Source organism: Balaenoptera ricei, chromosome 1 (assembly GCF_028023285.1).
Source record: "Balaenoptera ricei isolate mBalRic1 chromosome 1, mBalRic1.hap2, whole genome shotgun sequence".
NCBI classification, from domain to species: Eukaryota; Metazoa; Chordata; class Mammalia; order Artiodactyla; family Balaenopteridae; genus Balaenoptera; species Balaenoptera ricei.
In genome coordinates, this window is record NC_082639.1 from 159,868,221 (window position 1) to 159,887,204 (window position 18,984).

At 41.3% G+C, this 18,984-nt stretch overlaps 2 protein-coding genes across 4 annotated transcripts in view; both read right to left on the minus strand.

The window, feature by feature from the left end:
- Positions 1-4,084: 4,084 nt before the first annotated feature.
- On the minus strand, positions 4,085-4,914 carry TMEM81 (transmembrane protein 81). The gene has a single exon (XM_059904709.1). The coding sequence runs from the start codon at positions 4,901-4,903 to the stop codon at positions 4,085-4,087; it is 819 nt and encodes a 272-aa protein (XP_059760692.1). The 5' UTR covers positions 4,904-4,914.
- A 1,507-nt stretch (positions 4,915-6,421) lies between these two features.
- RBBP5 (RB binding protein 5, histone lysine methyltransferase complex subunit) overlaps positions 6,422-18,984 on the minus strand; it is a 35,890-nt gene continuing 23,327 nt past the window's right edge. For 2 of the 3 annotated variants that reach the window (XM_059940143.1, XM_059940132.1), the window contains 8 exons: positions 18,688-18,807; positions 18,446-18,599; positions 18,277-18,348; positions 17,522-17,639; positions 16,172-16,241; positions 15,224-15,453; positions 13,971-14,162; positions 6,422-8,496 (listed from right to left, as the gene is read on the minus strand). In XM_059940143.1, the coding sequence (XP_059796126.1) occupies positions 8,468-8,496; positions 13,971-14,162; positions 15,224-15,453; positions 16,172-16,241; positions 17,522-17,639; positions 18,277-18,348; positions 18,446-18,599; positions 18,688-18,807 (985 nt within the window). In that variant the 3' untranslated portion in view covers positions 6,422-8,467. The remainder of the gene's footprint in view (positions 8,497-13,970; positions 14,163-15,223; positions 15,454-16,171; positions 16,242-17,521; positions 17,640-18,276; positions 18,349-18,445; positions 18,600-18,687; positions 18,808-18,984) is intronic. The other variant, XM_059940133.1, reaches the window with a different exon arrangement.

Consider the following 18,984-nt stretch of genomic DNA (forward strand, 5'->3'; position numbering starts at 1 on the left):
CACCTTCAGCCTTCACACAGTCACCTCTAAGGAAGTCACAACACACGGTCCATACTGCTTTATTCAGTCCTGGGAGGGAAGAAAAATTAGGCCAAGCAACTTTAAGGCAGGCCTCAGCAGAGCAGAGCAGGCATTCTCCTAGGCTGGCTGGCTTTACCTAACAGGATGGGCGGTAAACAGTGCTCATCTGATGGTACTGCTCCGAGCTTCCCTGATTTTTAAGACATTTGAGGTACAGGTTTCTCCCACTCCTCAAAAGTAGAGTGTTCCTATGAAATCTTTCTTAAGCTGAAATGGTGTAAAGCAAAGAAGCAATTACCTTTTTTTTGAAACAGTGAAAATCCTCTTCAGACTTCTTTTCAGTTAGCGAAAACAGGTACTAATGTAGGTTTCTCGTAAAACCAAAGTGGTGGAAAGTGAACTTTCAAAAAGCGGGGGATACCTGTATTGACTCAACAGTACCAAAGGGAAGTCTTCTCCCTGCGGAGACATAGTGACCTCCTCCTGGTGAGAAGGTGCCTCTAGCCTCTGTTCACAACAGCCAAAAGAATATGAATTTCTAGTCACATTTTCCAGCTGCAACACTACCATGCATTCAACATTTATCACAACTTCTATTACACCTGAGATGTGTGATACACTTACGCAGGTGTGTAAGTGTTCAATTCTTTTGGTGCAAAGCAGGTAGGGCTCCGTGCTGACTGAGCCTGACAGCTTTTTTCAGGGAAGAGGGAAAGAAAGCAAGGCAAGCAGAGGCCCCACTACTTGGTGCTGAGCTGTGTGCCCAGGGCCTGTTCAGCACAAGAAGCCCAGGCTGACGAGCCCCTGAGGGGGCCACATAGATAGTGGTAGTTACCACAACACAGCCTCGTCGGGAGCGCTGGCCACTCTGGAGCCCAAATCTTAGTCCAGGCAGCATCTCCTTGATCCTCCAGAATTGACCCAGAGGCAGACCACATGCACAGAATTCAAAGAAATAAACTGGGCTTTGGTCTGCACTAACACATCTGAGGGGGTTTTGTTCTCTTCCCTGTTCAATCCCCTCACATCCTCAGAGTCAAAATTCAAGATCCCAATGCACAGAGGGCTGTAAACCTAGAGCTGTACAATATTCCATCCCCTGTTCGACTACCGGCTTACAACAGTATGCTGGAGAAGTTATTTAGCTCTTCTTGGGCCTCAGTCTTTCCATCTGTAAAATGGGAAACACCGTACCCCTCAACCCTCCTCAGCAATGTAATATTAATGTTTTACAGTCCTCTCTCAAAGCAGAGCAAGCTCTCTCCTGACTGCTTCAGCGAAGTGTCCAAGTCTAAAGTAATGAGCTTCATTAGTGACATTTCCCAACTCATGCATGTCTGGTCATTCACAGTTACAGAGACGTTTTACTCACAGGATCTCATTTGATCCTCACAATCATGTGTTTCAAAGATAAGCCTCAGTTAGCTTGCTCCATTACACAGTCAATAGCAGGAACACAACAGGTCTTCTGAATAACATCCTATCTGAGGTAGAAAGAATGGGTGAAAGGGTGTGTGGAAATTTTAAGACCTTTTCAAAATAAGAGCAATAGTTAAAGACTCCCTATGCATGAGTCTAAGCCGGTGGTTTTCAACCTTCGCTATATACGAGAATTACCTACAAAACTTCTGAAAAACAAAGATGCTTCTGAACTCATGATTTACATATACCTAGGACACTCAAACAGCCTAGAAGCAGTGACTCCTCAGTGGCAATGAGCACATCTAGCACCCAGACCATGGTTTCTAAATACTACTCCCCACACTAAAAGGAACAAGAGCCCCTTGGAGAAACAGAGTCCCTCGGAGAATCTCCCTTGGAGATTCAGGTTTGGAGAAAGGAAAGTTCAAATGTGCATCTGAGGCATCTTGCTATAGCAAGGACATGCTCAAAGTCAAGTGGGACCACACCAAAGAGACAAAAGAGTTGGCTTGAAGGGACTTCTGGCCAAAACTGGGAACAATTTGAACATCAAAAATATGACAACAGTAATGGATTATATATAATTCACTGAATAAAAAAAGAGAATTCATTGAAACGTCAAAAGAATAAAAAGAATAGCATTTCTTTACAGAAAAATGCAGGGTAACAAATACAAAAATGAATTTAAAGAATCCATCATTTTGCAATCCCCAGCATGTAATAATAAGGCAAAGACCATGAATGGATTCTAAAACGCTTGTGAACGTTTTTCAGAAACCAGATAATCACAAAGCATCACCCCACAGATTACAAAAGGAAAACATATACAGATACACAACTGGAGAGATCTGGAAGTCACCACCTTAACCAAACGATCAAGCTTATCATCAACCATGGGTCACCCTGACATTGTGCCTCCCGAGGTCATGCAATAAGTACATATCATTTTCGTTGGGCTCTTGTCAAAAATGTTTAAGATTCATTCCTCAGAAATCTAATCATGAGGAAATAATTGTGGGACACTATGCAAGACAAATGGCCTCTTCAATATGAATGTCATGAAAAAAAAAAAAGTAGGGGATCTATTGTAAAATAAGACTTAAGAGGAATAATAATCAAATGTAATACGTGAACCTTCATTTGATCCTAGATCAAACATTAAGTTAAAAGCTCTAAGATTTTAGAAATTGGGAGAAACGAAGTATCAACTATTTGTAAGATTAGGAAATTGTTAGTGTGATGAAGTCATTGTAGTTATACAGGTGAACGTCCTTATTAGGAGATGCATACATGATTTAGGGGTAAAAGGTCACAATGTCTGTGACTAGCTTTCAAGTGCTTCACATAAAATCAATATGTATTTAGAGAGGAAGAGAGCTGGAGCAAAACGTTTGCAATCGGTGAATCCAGATAAAGGGTCTGTGGATGTCATCAAACCTTTCTTTCAACTTTTCTACGGGTTGGATTTTTTTTTTTAATTTAAAATAGAAGAAATAACAGAGATCCATTGGTCATAATTTAAATTGAATTAGCATCCTCAAGTTAGGGCTCAGGAATCTGATTTTTCAAAAGCTCATTCGGGTGATTCAGACACACGGCCAGAGAAGATAACCACTGGTCCAAGTCTTGTTTCTGCTACGTCCTCTGTGCTGAGAAAAAAGTGAGGGGAAGAAATGCTAATTCTCTCATATAGAATTAGCTCAGCTGGCGGCCCAAGAGCAATTTCCCTGATAGTTTCACAAGCCAAGCCAATTATCTCAGACACAGTCTGAATGGCCTCTGAAGGTCTTAAGATTGGATTTCCTGTTGAGGAAGGAAGGTACTAGTCCTCCGTTAGGGGGCCTTGGCTGCTGTAAGAAACATCCAGCAACACAAGCTTCAGGGCACTCAAAGAGCTAGAAGGACAGGAGCATGGAGCAAGCCTAGGAACTGTTCAGGGGCAATCTACCAGCTGAAGAATCCAGTGTTTCACCAGGAATTCAACTTAGCACTGAGCACAAAGGCTTCACGTGGGAGGTATAAGGGGTGCAAATAATTTATCAACATTTAGTGACTGTCTCTTACATACCTGAGTCAGAAGTCATTACTAACACCCTCGGCTCTGCCACAAATGGGCATATGCCCCCTACAAAGCGATATGTTCAATGTCTATTCTAAAAACGCTGGTGTGTGAGTTTAACCCAAAACCAGACTGATTATGGGACAATTTAAACAACTGCAAGAAATTTTAAACTAAAGGGCAGAAAAGGTTAGGTCTCCATACAGCACCTGGGAATGGTTTTTATTGAAGAGGAAAAAACACTTTTACTAGAAAAGCTATTATATCCTTCTACATGATTATACTGCTCAGAAGGGAGATCAAGGTAGGGAGGCATACAAGTTGTAAAGGGTAGAAAATAAATGTAAACTTGGAGGACAGAACTCTTCCCAGGAGCAGGGAGATACCTGCAGTCAGGTTTCCTGGGTTCCTAGTGGGCAGGGAAGATCTGGAAGAGATCCATCTGGGACACAGAGTTAGAGAATATTGCCCACAGCTACCACGATGTTGCCCCGCATCACAACCCCCACTCACTCCTTTGGTAGTGGAAGCCTGCCTCTTAGTTAATCCACAATCAGGCAGCCAGAACACTCCCCTGAAAAGCTAGTTTGGCTTCCTGAGCAGCCAGCCCTTCGGCAGCAAGGTTTGTAAGGTCTCAAGGCTGGCACTGCTGTGGATCACCCTCAGCCCACCGCACAGGGCGATGCTCACCAACACACCACTGGCAATTCCTATTCCCACAGCTATGGTCACCTTCTTTTTCCACGGTGGGCGCTGAGGCCTGGAATAGTTGTCCAGATTCACTTCCAGGCCCTCATCTACTAACTTCTGATCCTCAGTAAGGGACTGATGGAAATTCAGGTTCACCAAGTTAGGAGGAAGGACCCTCAGCCCAAAATAGAGCCTCTTGACAAGTCTCAAGTTTTTTAACAGCTGCACGTCACACCGGTAGGTCCCAGAGTCATACTCCTGAGCGGACTGAAACTTTATAAAGTGGGAACTGGCTCGGAAGGGTTTGAAGACTTCATCATCAGTTGAGATGATACCCCGAGCAAGTCTCCAGGTGAATCTGAAAGCTTCCTGTCCAGTCTCCAGGATGTCTGAACTGAGACAGCTCAGCTTAAATTCCTGCCCTATGAGAACGGTGAAATGGAGCATTCCACAGATCCAGTTGGTCAGACATTCCAAGCGCTGAGACTTACACTTTCTTCTCACTCCATCAGGGCCCACCTCACAGATGGTCTCCTCCTTATAGCCAAGGCCACAGGTGACAGAACAGGTTGTGGCATTGACAATAACTTTCCCCACAGCTTCTTGCAGTTTCTCAGGAATGGCCAGTGTTTTAGGTAAAGTCACCACCAAAGGTAGATAGAAGGCCAACACCAGGTTCCCAAGGATGAAACTAGTGGCCAAATTCTTCATGTCTTAGTAGGCATTTCACCACCCTCAGCCAACACCCGAGGTGTTCCAGCTAAATCCTCCACAACATAATTTAATTCCTTGGACATGAGATAGCCTTCAAAGTCAAAAGATATGATGCATGCATTGTCAATAAAACAATACAACTTAATAAAAGTCCAGTCCTTATTAACAGGTGAGGCCACAAGGCAGAAAAAATGTCACAAGGTTGCTGCTTTACTATCACTGCTTGTTAACCACCACCTTACCAGTCTTCATTCTTTTCCCATCCTTTTAATGAATTTAAATCCACCTCTTGGGAAACAAAGATGAAAAGACGTCAGAAGCTGAAGTGAATTTCCAAATTACCTCAATGCATAGTAAAGCTGTACCATTCCTCACCCTTTCCTCTCCACTCCAAATTGTAGAATCTGAATTCAAAGGTTTCAAAATACCAGCTAAATCTGCCCAAATAAGAAATCAAATACCAAGTCCAAAAAAAAAAAGAGAGGATTAACTTGAATTAAGTTATTATTAACTTAAAATGCTCCTAAACCTTCTATAAAAAGGATTAAGAACTCTGGACTGAGAGGCAAGTGATTTACCCTTCCTGAATTTGTTTCCTCCTTTGTAAATTAAGACCTCCTTGCCTATTTCAGGAAGGTCACTTTGAGCATCAAAAGTGACAAACTGTACATGAAAACACTTTGTAAAGTGTGTAAGGAATTTTAAATAGAAATGAAAATTCATGAAGGCAAGGGCCAAAAGGGCTTTTAGAATCAATGCTTAGCAGCAAGACAGGCGATGTTAAATGCAGCTCGTCTCCCACTTCTAGGCACTCTTCCTTCCCAAGGGTACCGAAGATATATTCTGGGGGAGAGGATACATAATTCTTCCTGCCTCTCAGCCCAGTCCCCCCACCCCACAGAACGAGGAAGGAGCTCATCATTCACTTGGGTCAAAGTTGCTATGAAACAGCTATGATGTCAAAAAGATTCTCAGTCACATAACAGGATTAATAAGTGGACACTCAGATTTGGAGATGATTAAAATCAAAGACTTAAATAGACTTTATGAAACATCTTATTCTTTAGGAGACAGTAAGTATTCGATGGATTTCAAGGCTATTTAATCTAGGGAGAAAAAGTGCTAATGAAGAGGAATTTATCTGTACTTACACTTTAAGAAAGATCCTTGGAAGGCAGGACCCTCTTGGCAAGTGTTTTTGTAAGCTCCAGAATGTCTCCTAGCACTGCGGCCTCTACAGAGTAGTTACACACTTACTGAGCTAAGGAATTGGAAGAGAGGTCATTCCTACATGATCTTTTTTTCACTAACTTTTTGCTTGAATTGTTTATTTATAATCTTGTCCAAAGGCAGGTATCTGGACTACCTGGCCACCCCTTAGCCCTTCCAGCTCTGTTATTTCTACACGGAGAAGATCTAACATCAACAAAGTAAGCTGCTTTTTCTGTTGTACACAGTGAAGTGGCTGGTGACTCTCAGAAGTGACCAGTGTCTACAAACACACACCTACACCTGTTCTTTAATAAACATCAGATTTTATTTACAAAGCATTAAAGCTTCAGCAAGAAGTACCCAAGGCTAAGTCTCATCTCGTACAAAACTACAGAACATCAGAAAACAAAACACTGGGGGGTGGGCAGATGACAAAAGGGAAAAAGAGAATATGCATATATTGTACAAATCGAGAAAATCAAACTGAAATAGACAGAAGGTTTTAGGAGCTGAAAAAAAATTCCAAAAGCATAAATAATTATTAGGAGCTGCTGCCAGAGACACTCTGACAGGGCTGAAGCTGATTTTCTCAGTAGCCAGTTTAGGAGATGGACAGAGCTTGAACATCCAAATGCTCAGGCAGAGGACACCCAGCTACTCTGCATGTGGAAATAAGGCAGAAACCTCTTGTATCACACAGTTTGCATACTACTGCACTGTACAGTACAAAGAGAAACAAAATGGAAATAACGTCTGCAAAACAAAAACATGTCTAGTGACCCACCTACCAATCTCAACCACTGGTCTAATATGAAATAGGAAATGAAATTCACAAAATGAGCATCTGAGGAAAAAGCAGTGGCATCTAAAAATATAGACATTTTGCCACTGACTCAGGGAGAGCTCTTGCTTCAACTACTGAATGTTTTGGTTCTAAAGACGGAATGGAAGAGGCTCTTGCTGATGTGTTCTACTTTGATTTCTATGCTAAAATCCAAAAGGTAATCACCTCGTTTGGCTACCTATCAGAGCAACCACCAACTGACAGAGATTTCCCAATAAGCACAGTGTTTAACTCTCCTTTGAAAATACTGTGAAAATGATGATCCAGATTAAGCACTTCCAGTCAGCTCAAAGCTCTACTCAAGAGAGGCTGGAGAGGCCCCTCCACACCTGGTTTCTTCACTCTGGATTTTCAGAGAATTTCAAACACCTAGTGTACACATCCATCCAATCTGCTACTTTTTATACAAAGAACAGCAAAAGCAAAAATTAAAAATTTTTTTAAAAAGCTAAGCAACCTTTCACAGAAAGGAAGTGACTGGAAACATGTAGGAAGGAAAAGGGGTGTGGATACAAGGAGGGGAAATGCAATGACTGATGGGAAGGACAGATGTCCACGAGCAATGATAAAAAAAAAAAGGTTCTTTGATTTTTTTATTTGAACTGTGTTGTCGTTGCTTTGATTTTGGACGGTTTTATTTTAGTCCTTGCATAGATTCCCCCACCCCCAGTAAAAAAGAAGCCTGCTGAGAGACACCTCGGTTTGTTTCTGGCTCTGGAAGCCAGTACAGGTAAAGCAATATAAACTACTGATGATTCTTTGCTGGAGACAAATGAACTAGCTATCTTCAAAAACCACGATTAATGAGAATGAACCAATACTGGAAACATGCAATGAAAAGAATACAAAGAAAAACCTGACCCTCTTATAGCTCAACTTCTTGAGCAAAATGTTATAGTATGTTAAAAAAGAGGGGGCCTTTCTTATCTTTCTTTCCTTTTGGAAAATCTGAAATCTTTCCAGCACTTTATTTTCTGCCCATCTTTGTAACACAATATGGAAATATAGGAGGTATCTGGTGAGTGGGTAAGTTTAAAAATGGAAGAAAGAATGTGCAACAGAAGTTTTCCTAGGATACAGGCAGCAAAATTTCAGATAAGAACAAGTCACGCAAGGACGTGCACTGTGGAGGGAAGGCAAGTAGGAGATAGGAAATGACAGGCCGAAATGATGCTGGGTACAGTAAAGACAGACGAGCAAAACAGGAATCGCTTCTCCAGCAACATAACAAGCATTAAAGTTTAAATGAGTCAAAACTCCTGTTTGATGTCTTCACAAATCCTCATTCCTGAGAGCCTATTTGGACTTATGCTTGAAAGGGAAGGGACATATATTCTTCTTCCATAATTCACTTCTTCATTCAAACATAAAATTCACTCCTTCCACCTCCTGGGTGGAAGACAGAGGCCTTTGTTTTAAATTAAAGTCAATCTCAAATGACTGACCACAGTGTCCAGAGGCCACACGATGGCAAAGTAGGGAAGAACGAAGAACTTCAAGGGCCTTCATAACAGTTCTGAGATTGCTCCCCCTGCTAAAAAGATGAGAAATAAAAAGATTTCTTTTAGCATCAACTTAGACCAGTTACTTTCAAGAACACAAATACAGATGCTGGATGATGCATTACAAGCACACATGGGCTAAGAACTTCCCCCCTTTAAGTTAAAACCAACTCCAACTCCCAATTACTCTTTACTGAAGCAACAAATAATCCAAACCCCACCCCCTCCCTCAGTACTTTTCTCAGCACTGCCCCAAAGGGAGAAAAAAAGGCAAAATGATCAGACTTCTACACATTTTCCAAGCTTCTAACCATTCTCCAAGGTGTTAACATATAATGCTTCGTATTCCAAAAGGTGCAGTAAGTAGAGGAAAGGAAATTCTAGGGTACTGCCTCTTTCAATCTTTCATATACACTAGACTACTTCGCCACTAAATGATTAACGGTGAGCAACAAACCCTTTTCCAAACATCCTTCTTCCTTAAATGATACTCTCAGCTCCTCAGAATCCCAAATATGGTGAAATGTTAACGAAAACTACTGTCGGCATTTCTATGCGCCAACAACTGATCAATAAATAAAATCCTAAATAGTAAAATCAAATGAACACTTCCCTGATTACTCCATAGAAGCTGTTCAATCTCTGAGGGACATCCTTAAATGGGTTGTTGTGAAATATTAACTAGGAAGTGTAAAAAGAGAACAAGGTGAAGAAAGTCCTCCCAGTGTCATCTGGAATGGGGAAGAACATGCCACTTGAAGGTAAAATGGTTAAAAATAATTGCCCAAGTTGTAAAAAAAAAAAAAAAAAGTACCCATTTATAAACCTTGCTTTTAACCTGATTTTAAATAAGTTCAAGCACAGATGAAAACTGGCAATAAAAATAAATTCCAATTTGCCTGAGAAGAGACTGAAATTATGAGATACAAACTCTCCTGGATGCTACATGTTAAAAATCAAATTTAAACTTTATATAGTTCAGTAAGATAAAAAGTACATTTAAGCATCAGTTTTTCAGATCTTTCAACATAAAACGTAATAATTAACCTCTTCAATTGATTTTTTTTAAAAATCGTGAAATAAAAGAATCTACTCCAGAGGACTCAGTAACAGGCCTTTAACACTTTAAGGCTAGTTTCTCTGTTTCCACAGGTACTCTGACCAATCTAGTTTAACAGTTTAAAAATAGACAACATTGATATTTTAAGCCTAACTCATAAGAGGAAAAAGTGGCTTGCATTAATAATGGGCACTCAAGATGACTAATGAGCTACATTATTATACTGATTATCTGAGGTCAGTTAATGTTTTTTCTTTATTGCTCTCTTTCCTGTGAACAGACCAAAAACAAAGCTTGTTGAGGCATCAGGCAACAAACCAATACCAGAGCAAGCAAGTCTGTGAGCAAGATAAGATACACAGAAACAGCAACAAAGCAGAAGATCTCCAGGCTACTTAAAAATCTGCCCCAAGTATTATTTAGCCGCAACATGACAGAAATCTCCAGTAATATAAAATCAAGAAAAATTCAGCTCATGGTAAACAGCTGTTATTGGTACCTCTCCAAAGCAGCCAAGCCAGGGTGGCCTAAGAAAACACTGGATATTAATTTTCAAACATTACCTTAGCTAATAAGACCACACAGAATGAGAATACCCAACTAGCCATCTAAAAATATGATTTTAGCAGGAATTCATAAATTAGTCTTTGAGAAACTGATCATTTTTCAAAAAGGTGGGGGAGGAAGCCCCTACCAATCATTTAAAACAATCAGATTCAGCAAGTGAACAGAATATGGTTCAGAGGCCCAGGGTGGGGGGCCAGTACCAGGAGGGCAGTGGTGCAGCCAAAGGCAGGGAAATCAGCGCAGGGCCTGTCGGCCCCCAGAAGTGGCACCTCTGCTCAGTTTGGCCTTTGCCACCCTCAACAGACCCAGGTGCACACCATTCCCTTCATGCCCACCATCCCACAAGGCCTTTAGACCACATATGTGACAGACCACAACTTTGTCACACCTGCTACCGATGGTGTTTACTGCCAAGGAGCCCTACTTCTGGGGCAATCTTTGAGCGGTCACAGGGCAACCGGGACACTGGTGGTTCTGCTCACATCTCAAGTTTCGATCCTGAGGACTGCCCTCTGGAGAGTATCTAATGAGGTAACCAGGGGGAATCTGATAGATGGTGCTATGTCGATCTGGACTTTCTGAAAAGTCCCCAGCTCAGGGTTACCCTCAAGCTTCACTGATGGGTCTTCACTCATCACAGAAAGTGTGTCTTCGTGGATGTGGGTCCACTGGTACTGTTCAATACTGATGAGCTGTGTGACAGGGAAGAATTTTCTACAGCCCCAGATTCCAGATGGCTAGATTACTTCTATTGGCGGTCTATGTGTCTTCCAACTGTCACCTGAAATGCATAATCTCCTGTTGCAACATGCAACAGACTATAGCAGCTTTGTCAGGCCTATCAGGGCTTACTGAACAGTTTCTTCAGTAACTGATAAATTGCAGATATTAACAAACAGTTGGCATTTATCTAACTTGAGCAATAGCCTACACCTACAATCTGCCTTCAAACGATTTGGCTCTAGGCATTTGCGGGGAGGGGAGGTCCACAAAGCACTGAATCTACAAATATACCCATCAGACTGAATTAATCTTTGAAGATGGTTCAGCATCAGCCACTGAGGATCAGGATTCATTTCTTAATATCTGGTGGAAAATCCACAATGACAGCATGCTGCTTTTTACTGAAACTCTCCAAGGTGTGGAAGAACATGAGACATAAGAGTTTTTATTACCTCAAAGGCCTGGGGGAGCCATGTGAAAATGAACAGCATGTGTCAGCCAGCCTCTGCCTGCTCTGGGCCCTCCAAGCTGAAAATGGTATTGGATGAAGCGCCACCTTCGCCCAAAGAAACCCACACAAAAGATATGACAGGTTGTCCTGAAACTGAGACTTCTAATGGCGCATTCTATGATACTCAGTTTCAGCACCCTCCCCCAGATTCACAGCCTTCATAAAGATCCAAACCCCACTGCAGCTAGTGGCTGAAAGCCCTTCTGAGGAAGTGTTAGGACTAGATCACAGTGCCTTTTTCCAGATTTCTTAATGATCCTGCTCCTCAGCACACTCGGGAGTTTGATCTGGCCATTTCCATTCAGGAAAAGGCCAAGGAACCAAGGCAAGAGAAGGAGAAAATGGGAAGAAGGAAGTATAGATTACACGGGGAAGTAGGCAATGCAGACAATCATGAGAAGTTGGTAAAATGTTTGCAGTAATCTAGAGTTGTTTTGTCTGTGTGTTATCAGAAAGCGTATCATCACCCTGGCCTTGTTATGTAAAAGTCTCCTCTAGTCCTTTCAAAGGGTGAAGCCGTTAAAATAGCTGCCTCTATTTAAGGCTGACCAACTCAAGTCCCTGATAACAATAATGCAGAAAATAAAAATCCAGTCTGAAGCACCCTGCTGTTTCAAGACACAAGTTCTAGCCTTTAATGAGGTCGGTACCTCTTTTAACCTTGTCAGCTGAGTGAGTGGGAATAAACTTCTAATAGGCCATTGATAATGATATCCAGTCTTGCTAGAAGGAGTTCTGAAATGCTGATATGTACAAACACTATGTATTTTACACACAGATCAACATTTCAATGCAGTATTTTGAAAACTTTAGGGAATAAAAAGGCCCATTCCTGTACGGCTAAGTAAACTTTCTAAGTAAACTTTCTAACATCTCATTTAGATGTTTTTGAAGCATAGCTAAAAAATACCACTGCTATTATACTCTAAGCTGTAAAATATAACAATACTTCCTGGTACCTTTGACAAAAACCCAATTTGGGAAATGCCAAAAATATTTAGTAACTTTTAGTGACCATATCAACTATAATTAAAAGTTGAAATCACTGTATTATAGAGAGAAAATTTTAGTTTTTAAAAACTTCAAATGGTTTATTTGCCATATGCTTAGTATTAAAAAGCAAATGATTAATTACAGATAGATTCTGAAGACGCTGGGAAAGTATGTCTTAGAGTATTTCAATTAATTCAATATGTTTGCCTACATTTTAAATCACCCTGAAGCATTTCAGCTCTTGGGGCCAGGGAAATCTATTTGAACTTTCAATTGTTTCTTCTATATTGGCATCTGCTTATGCAAGAAGTGGGTTATGGAAGGATGGTTTTTATTTACATTAGTCAATTACTGACATGCAATCTTTGTTGGCAATGCCCATATAACTCTTCCAGGCTATTTTTAAAAATATACAGACATGGCCCTAAGTGGACTGAATGTGGAGGTGGTAAGTGATTATCAGTGGAGTACCATAAATATTGTTGCTGGGAAAAAAAATGCTAGTGCTCCAATGGTATGGTGTTGTACTATGAAAAGTCTAAATCTAGTGAACTTGAGGGAGAATACTCAAAATGATGAGAAATTGAGTCTGTTTCAGCTTCTCTGTAGAAGAGAATTCATCTTCACAACGATTAACTGGCTTAAGGAATTCTGTTTTGCATATCATCACATTTGGATTAACACAATTAAAATTTTAAAGTGGGGGGAAAAAAAAAACCTAAATACAAACACTGATATTTTGTTAGTCCTGCCTCTGAATCTACTGACCTAGCCACAGAAAACTGAGAGTAATGTATTAACTAAAGCAGTGCCTAAATATAAAACAAAACAAAAAGTTTCCAAAACCCAACAATATTTGAGCAGAAATGAACTTGAGTTTGCTTACTATTTTCCAAACAAAAGACCATTTAGCCTAGATTCACAAGTATTTGACTGGAAATTGAAACTGCTCTCCATCCTCCAATAAAAATCCCTCAATCATATATAAAAGTGAGAAAACAGTAAGTTTCAAGAGGCTTAGGTGTTAAGAAGCTAAAAAGTTTGTCTTTTTGGTAATCTCCTGTTTGAAAAAACAAAACACCTCATCTTCTTCCTTAACGTGATAGTACTACTAACAACTCCATCATTGCTTCTAGACCACGGAAAGAGAGAAAAACACCACCTCTGGGATTTCAACAATTTGAAGAGAGAGAAAAAAGATGCTACAGTTAAATAGTCAGGGGCTGTATAAAGAAGCTCATATTTCTGGTTAATCTGTCTGGATCTTTCATTTGAGACAAAACAAAAAACCTAGGAGCAAACACAGATTAAAAAATGAATTAAACCAGGGGTTCTTACCCTTTTTCAGGTCACAGATTCCTACAGGAATCCAGTGAAACATACAGGCATCTTCCCCCAAAAAATATTCACACAATATTTTGCATAAGACCAAGGGAACGGAGATCCCCTGGTTATAGACCCAAGGTTAAGAGCCACTGAATTAAGCCAAATCTGGTTTAGCCTGCCCTCGGCAGTAGCTTAAAACTCAGAGAATATCTGCCACTGGGGAAAAGGAGGGAAGGAAGGAAACAATGCCGCAGTTAAACGGAGTCAGGGGCTGTACAAAGCAAGGCCACGAAGCAAGCCAGACAGTGCTCCCAGTGTGTCCTTACCTGTCAAGGGCTGGCTGAGCTCCGCCTGCACTTTACCCTTCGCTGATCCTTCCAGAGGTAAACCTCTGTCCCCTTTGTAGAGTTTCGGTTTAAATGGAGAATCTTTCTCTTTACCTTTTGATCCTTTAGGCCGGCCTGCTTGCTTCTTCTTGGATTTGCCATCCCCCTTCACACCCAGTAGTGGATGGACTTCTGTAAAAGGACAGATAGGCACAGAAAGAAATCCACACATCACCCCAACTGACCATGTGCCATGCCACCTATCCATGAGCAAAGAATTCTGCTCTTGTGTCTCAGGTCCACTAATACAAGAAGAAAAGTTTGTTTTGTTTATTAATTATAAACTATAGAAGAGTGGCCATTAAATGAGAAACAGTTCCTTGGCCACATGGCCTATGTGATTCATACGAAGCCACAGCAGCTCTAAATGGAAAAGGTAGCTCAAAGACACACTGATACTTTATCACACAAGCCAGAACAGGAATGCACATGTGCACACTGGCATGTGAGAGCAGAAAGGGAATGGGCTTTGGTACACGAAAGACCAGGGTAAGAATCCAGACTCAACCATGTAATTAAAAAGGCTTCTAGAGTCAGACTGTAAAAGTAGGTAGGAAGAATTAAGGTTGTCCAAGTCTGACTAGTACTTTACTACCTAATGAGAATCTTGCGGGAGAGGTAGGGTACTTAAACAAACTGAGCCAGATGTCAGAAGAGTTAAAGTATGTCATCTTAGGCAAAGTACTGAGAGCAGAATCTCCCCATTTTAAAAGAGAAGTGAAAGCAGATGAAATTATTACAAAGTTGTAAAGCACTATAAAAAAGACTCATGGGCTTCCCTGGTGGTGCAGTGGTTGAGAGTCTGCCTGCTAGTGCAGGGGACACGGGTTCGAGCCCTGGTCTGGGAAGATCCCACATGCCGCGGAGCAGCTGGGCCCGTGAGCCACAGTTACTGAGCCTGCACGTCTTGAGCCTGTGCTCCGTAGCGGGAGAGGCCACGAGAGTGAGAGGCCCGTGCACCGCGATGGAGAGTGGCCCCCGCTTGCCGCGGCTGGGGAAAGCCCTCGCACGGAGGCGAGGACCCAACACAGCCATAAATAAAATAAATAAATAAGTTAATTAATTAATTAAAAAAAAAAAAAAAAAGACTCATGGGAAAATTCCTTTAAGGGAAAATCACCCAAACAGGAAATTACCAGATTGTGCTGGAGAGTGGCGTCTGTCAGGTGAGGGAGAGAAAATGTGGCTCTTACCATCATTTGGTACTCCTTGCAGTTCAATATTGGTTGTTTTGGGTTTCTTCTTAGGTGGCTGGGACCCATCTGTTGAAGACTGCCTCTTCTTCTCTGAACTAGCCCCTTCGTCCATCAAGGAGGTTTGGACTGCATCCGGTGGGGGGCCATAAGGATTTTCTTCTGGGTCTTCTACCTCAGGGGCAATGGGTAAATATAATAGAGCCTTTGAATCTTCCAGCTCTTCATCACTATTTGGAACAGGATCAGAAAAGGGATAGGAAAAAAGAGGAGAAAGTTGCTTAAACCATGAACCCTTCCTCTAGGGCAGAATCATCTAACCATAAGCAACAGGTATGGATCTAAAATTTCAAGAAAGCCAAGACAAATAAAAAGAAATCAAACAGGGGCTTCCCTGGTGGCACAGTGGTTGAGAATCCGCCTACCCATGCAGGGGACACAGGTTCGAGCCCTGGTCCGGGAAGATCCCACATGCCACAGAGCAACTAAGTCCGTGCGCCACAACTACTGAGCCTGCGCTCTAGAGCCCGCGAGCCACAACTACTGAAGCCTGCGCGCCTAGAGCCCCTGCTCCGCAACAAGAGAAGCCACTGCAATGAGAAGCCCGCACACCGCAAGGAAGAGTAGCCCCCGCTCGCCACCACTAGAGAAAGCCCACGCACAGCAACAAAGACCCAATGCAGCCATAAATAAATAAATAAATAAATTTTTTTAAAAGGAGATCAGATTAATAAAATCAGTAGTAAAATAAATGGCATAAACAAATTATTTCACTTTCTTAAGATTTTTCTATCAAGGGAGAAGGGAAGGGATTTCTTGCGCACCAGAGGAGTTATCTCTTTGAGGTAAAAGGCAGATGGGCCTGAAGGAAGAGCCGGGGAACTAAGCAGCACAACCAGAGACTGAGGAGGAGGAGCACCCCAGGCCCAGCCTTCGGCGGCAGCTCACCTGCTACAGAAGGCAGCAATAGGGTCCACACTGGTGACATCCACTTCCTCATCCTCTGCAGCATCAGCCCCTGCAGGACAAAAACACAGCAGAGGTGTGAGAAGAAGTAAAAAACTGCTTTTTACATATAGCTTATGGTTTTCATAAACTGAAATCCAGGAGAAACAAAGGAGGAAAACCAAACAGTTCGTTTTACTTAGTCGTTCTGCAAATATCTGCTGAATTTCCACCACACGCTAGGCACCGGGAATAGAGCAATCCCCCAGAAAGTTGGGAACGGTTCTTCAGTAAAAATTTTAGAAGTCTAATTGGGGAGACAGATACACACAGATAATTTCAGTTCCATACAGTAAGTGCTACAGTAAAGGTATGTGCAATGTGCCAAGGAGACGGGAAGGAGAAACAACTTCTGTGGAAGTTTGGGAAGGCTTCGTACAACACAGTCCAATAACACTAATACAATCCAGAATATACTGCAGCCCTGACGGTCTTCCTAAGACACAGGAGGCATGTAAGTTATCTAATATCACAGAAGTGAGGACCAGCACTTTCAAGGTGGAGAGAACTAATTTCAATCCCAATTCCCTGATTCCTGACACCATCAAGTGGCCCAGCAGTCAATGACCCGTGGCATTAATTACTCAAGCTGACAGTGCCAACTGGGCACATTAAGCATTCATACACACAAACCCCTGCCAGACGCAAAGCCCTGTGTTTAGACAACGATGGGGCTATAAAGTGAAATCTTTATTCTCAACTAACTTCCTATCTAGAAGTTCAGAAGCCAAGAGATAAAAATAACAATGATCACGATCATATTCATAGTAGAAGAGAACATTTGAATGCTCATTATGGCCTAGACACTATAGTGAGCCCTTTACATGAATTACCTCATTTATTCCCCACAACCCGAAAAGGCAGAAACAGAAAAGGAAGTTTAAGTTTACAGAATAAGTATTCTGCCCAAGGCAGTCTGACTCCAGAGCCCACGCTCTTTACCTTCACCTTACTGACAAAGGAGTGACAATACCCAAACAGCAGCTGAGCACCCAGCGTGTGGGTGGCTTTGTTAGGTGCCCCATGCAAATCCTCATTTAATCATCTGCAATTAGTCAGGAAATACAAAGTGAAACGTTAAGAGAGCTGCTTGAGTCCTAGTAATGCCCATGTAAGCCCTGAGTCAATGCCTTACCAATAAATATTCAAAAAACACTGTCAAAACTGTGTAAGCTTAGAAAAAAAAATTAGACTAAGTGCTGAAGTGAATTTTCAACACAAATTAAGAATGAGTACTGAGTAAAACAATCATTTTTCCTTTGGGAAATACTATCTGCAATTGAGAAATATTACCTGTCTGTTCAGGTTCACTCTTATCTTCATCTTCAATATCAAACTCTGATTCCCTTTCTTCATATTCTACATTTTCATCCAATTCTTTGAAGTCTGGCGCAAATGCACTCCAATTTTCCTATGCCACAAACAAAATATACTACTTAACTGTATGAGAAAGCAGCGGTCTGTAACCTAGACATTAATGATATAAATTAAAGGATTGAGCATGAACGAGACTCAAAATTCTGAGATCAAATTTGGCAGATAATAAAAATTAGGTATCTACAGTTTTACTACCTTAAGGCATTTCCTATCTTAAACATTCCATGTTATTAACTGTGGTTCTTTCATAAATAACTGCCTTCTTTAATCTTTTTAAGATGTAATTCTGAGGTAAAATGTTACGTTTTCTTACGCGTACACTGATTACAAATATAATCAACGGTGTTCAAAATAAAACCAAGATGTAAAACAGAAGCTAACTGAGCTGAAAGTAAGAAAAGCACAAGAAAACTCTATCTCAGATGAGCAACAGAAAAACGTACCAGGAAGTACACTAGATTTTCTCCCTGAAAACAGAGCTGGTAAACTGACTTTGGACCAAGACCTTACCATTAAAATAAAGCAAAACTAGAGGCACTGAACTATTTAATTAGAAGAATCATATGGAAAAGAAAGTATAAAAGGTAATTTTGGGCTTACTAGTTGTAAAGGTCTTTGATAAAAGGAAAGGGTATCTAGCTTCAAAGCGGTTAAACCAGAAAAATACTTACTACTTGATTTTGTGCCCAGATAGATACCACTCCACTAGAAATGGATGCTATGATGGGTCGAACAGGATGCCACTAAATTTTAATGAAGCAAAGAAAAATCAGTTCTAAGAATGAATCCAAGATTTTCTGTATTACATAAGTAACAAGAGCAGCCTCTCATGCTACTCACAGCTACATCCAGGAGGAGCTCTCCTCTTGTCCCGTGGAGAATCTTCACCAGGTTGCCAATACTCTTCTCCCAGATGTACAGGGCATGCTGCCGGGCTGACCCTGCCACTATGTATTCCCCATCCCCAGAGAAACAACATTTCTTCCATGGGGTCCTAAAGGACAAAGAGAGTACCCAAGTAGAACCGGAACCCGACCCCAGGCCATGAATTACCACATATTCTTCTAGGTTGTGATACATACCTATTCACCAAGTCCTGCAATTTCTGCATGGGTTCAGGCTCTCCATCTCTTCCACAGGTTAAGATTTCTCTACCATCATAAACTCTGATTATTCGATCTGCTGTGTTAATTAAAAAGCAACTACAGAAAGGATAAAAATATCAACACCAGAGGTCAGAATCTGTTCCTGTTAACATTTTCCATAGCTACCAGTTACTTATAATAGTACCATAAGACAACTAACAAATCAGGGAGAGACTGAGTGAAAATCTAAGTAATAGACTAGACTATTTATGTATCTACCTGTTACCTTCCAAG

Excerpts from the sequence above, each read along its gene's own strand:
- TMEM81 (XM_059904709.1), bottom strand. The coding sequence starts at position 4,903 with ATGAAGAATTTGGCCACTAGTTTCATCCTTGGGAACCTGGTGTTGGCC.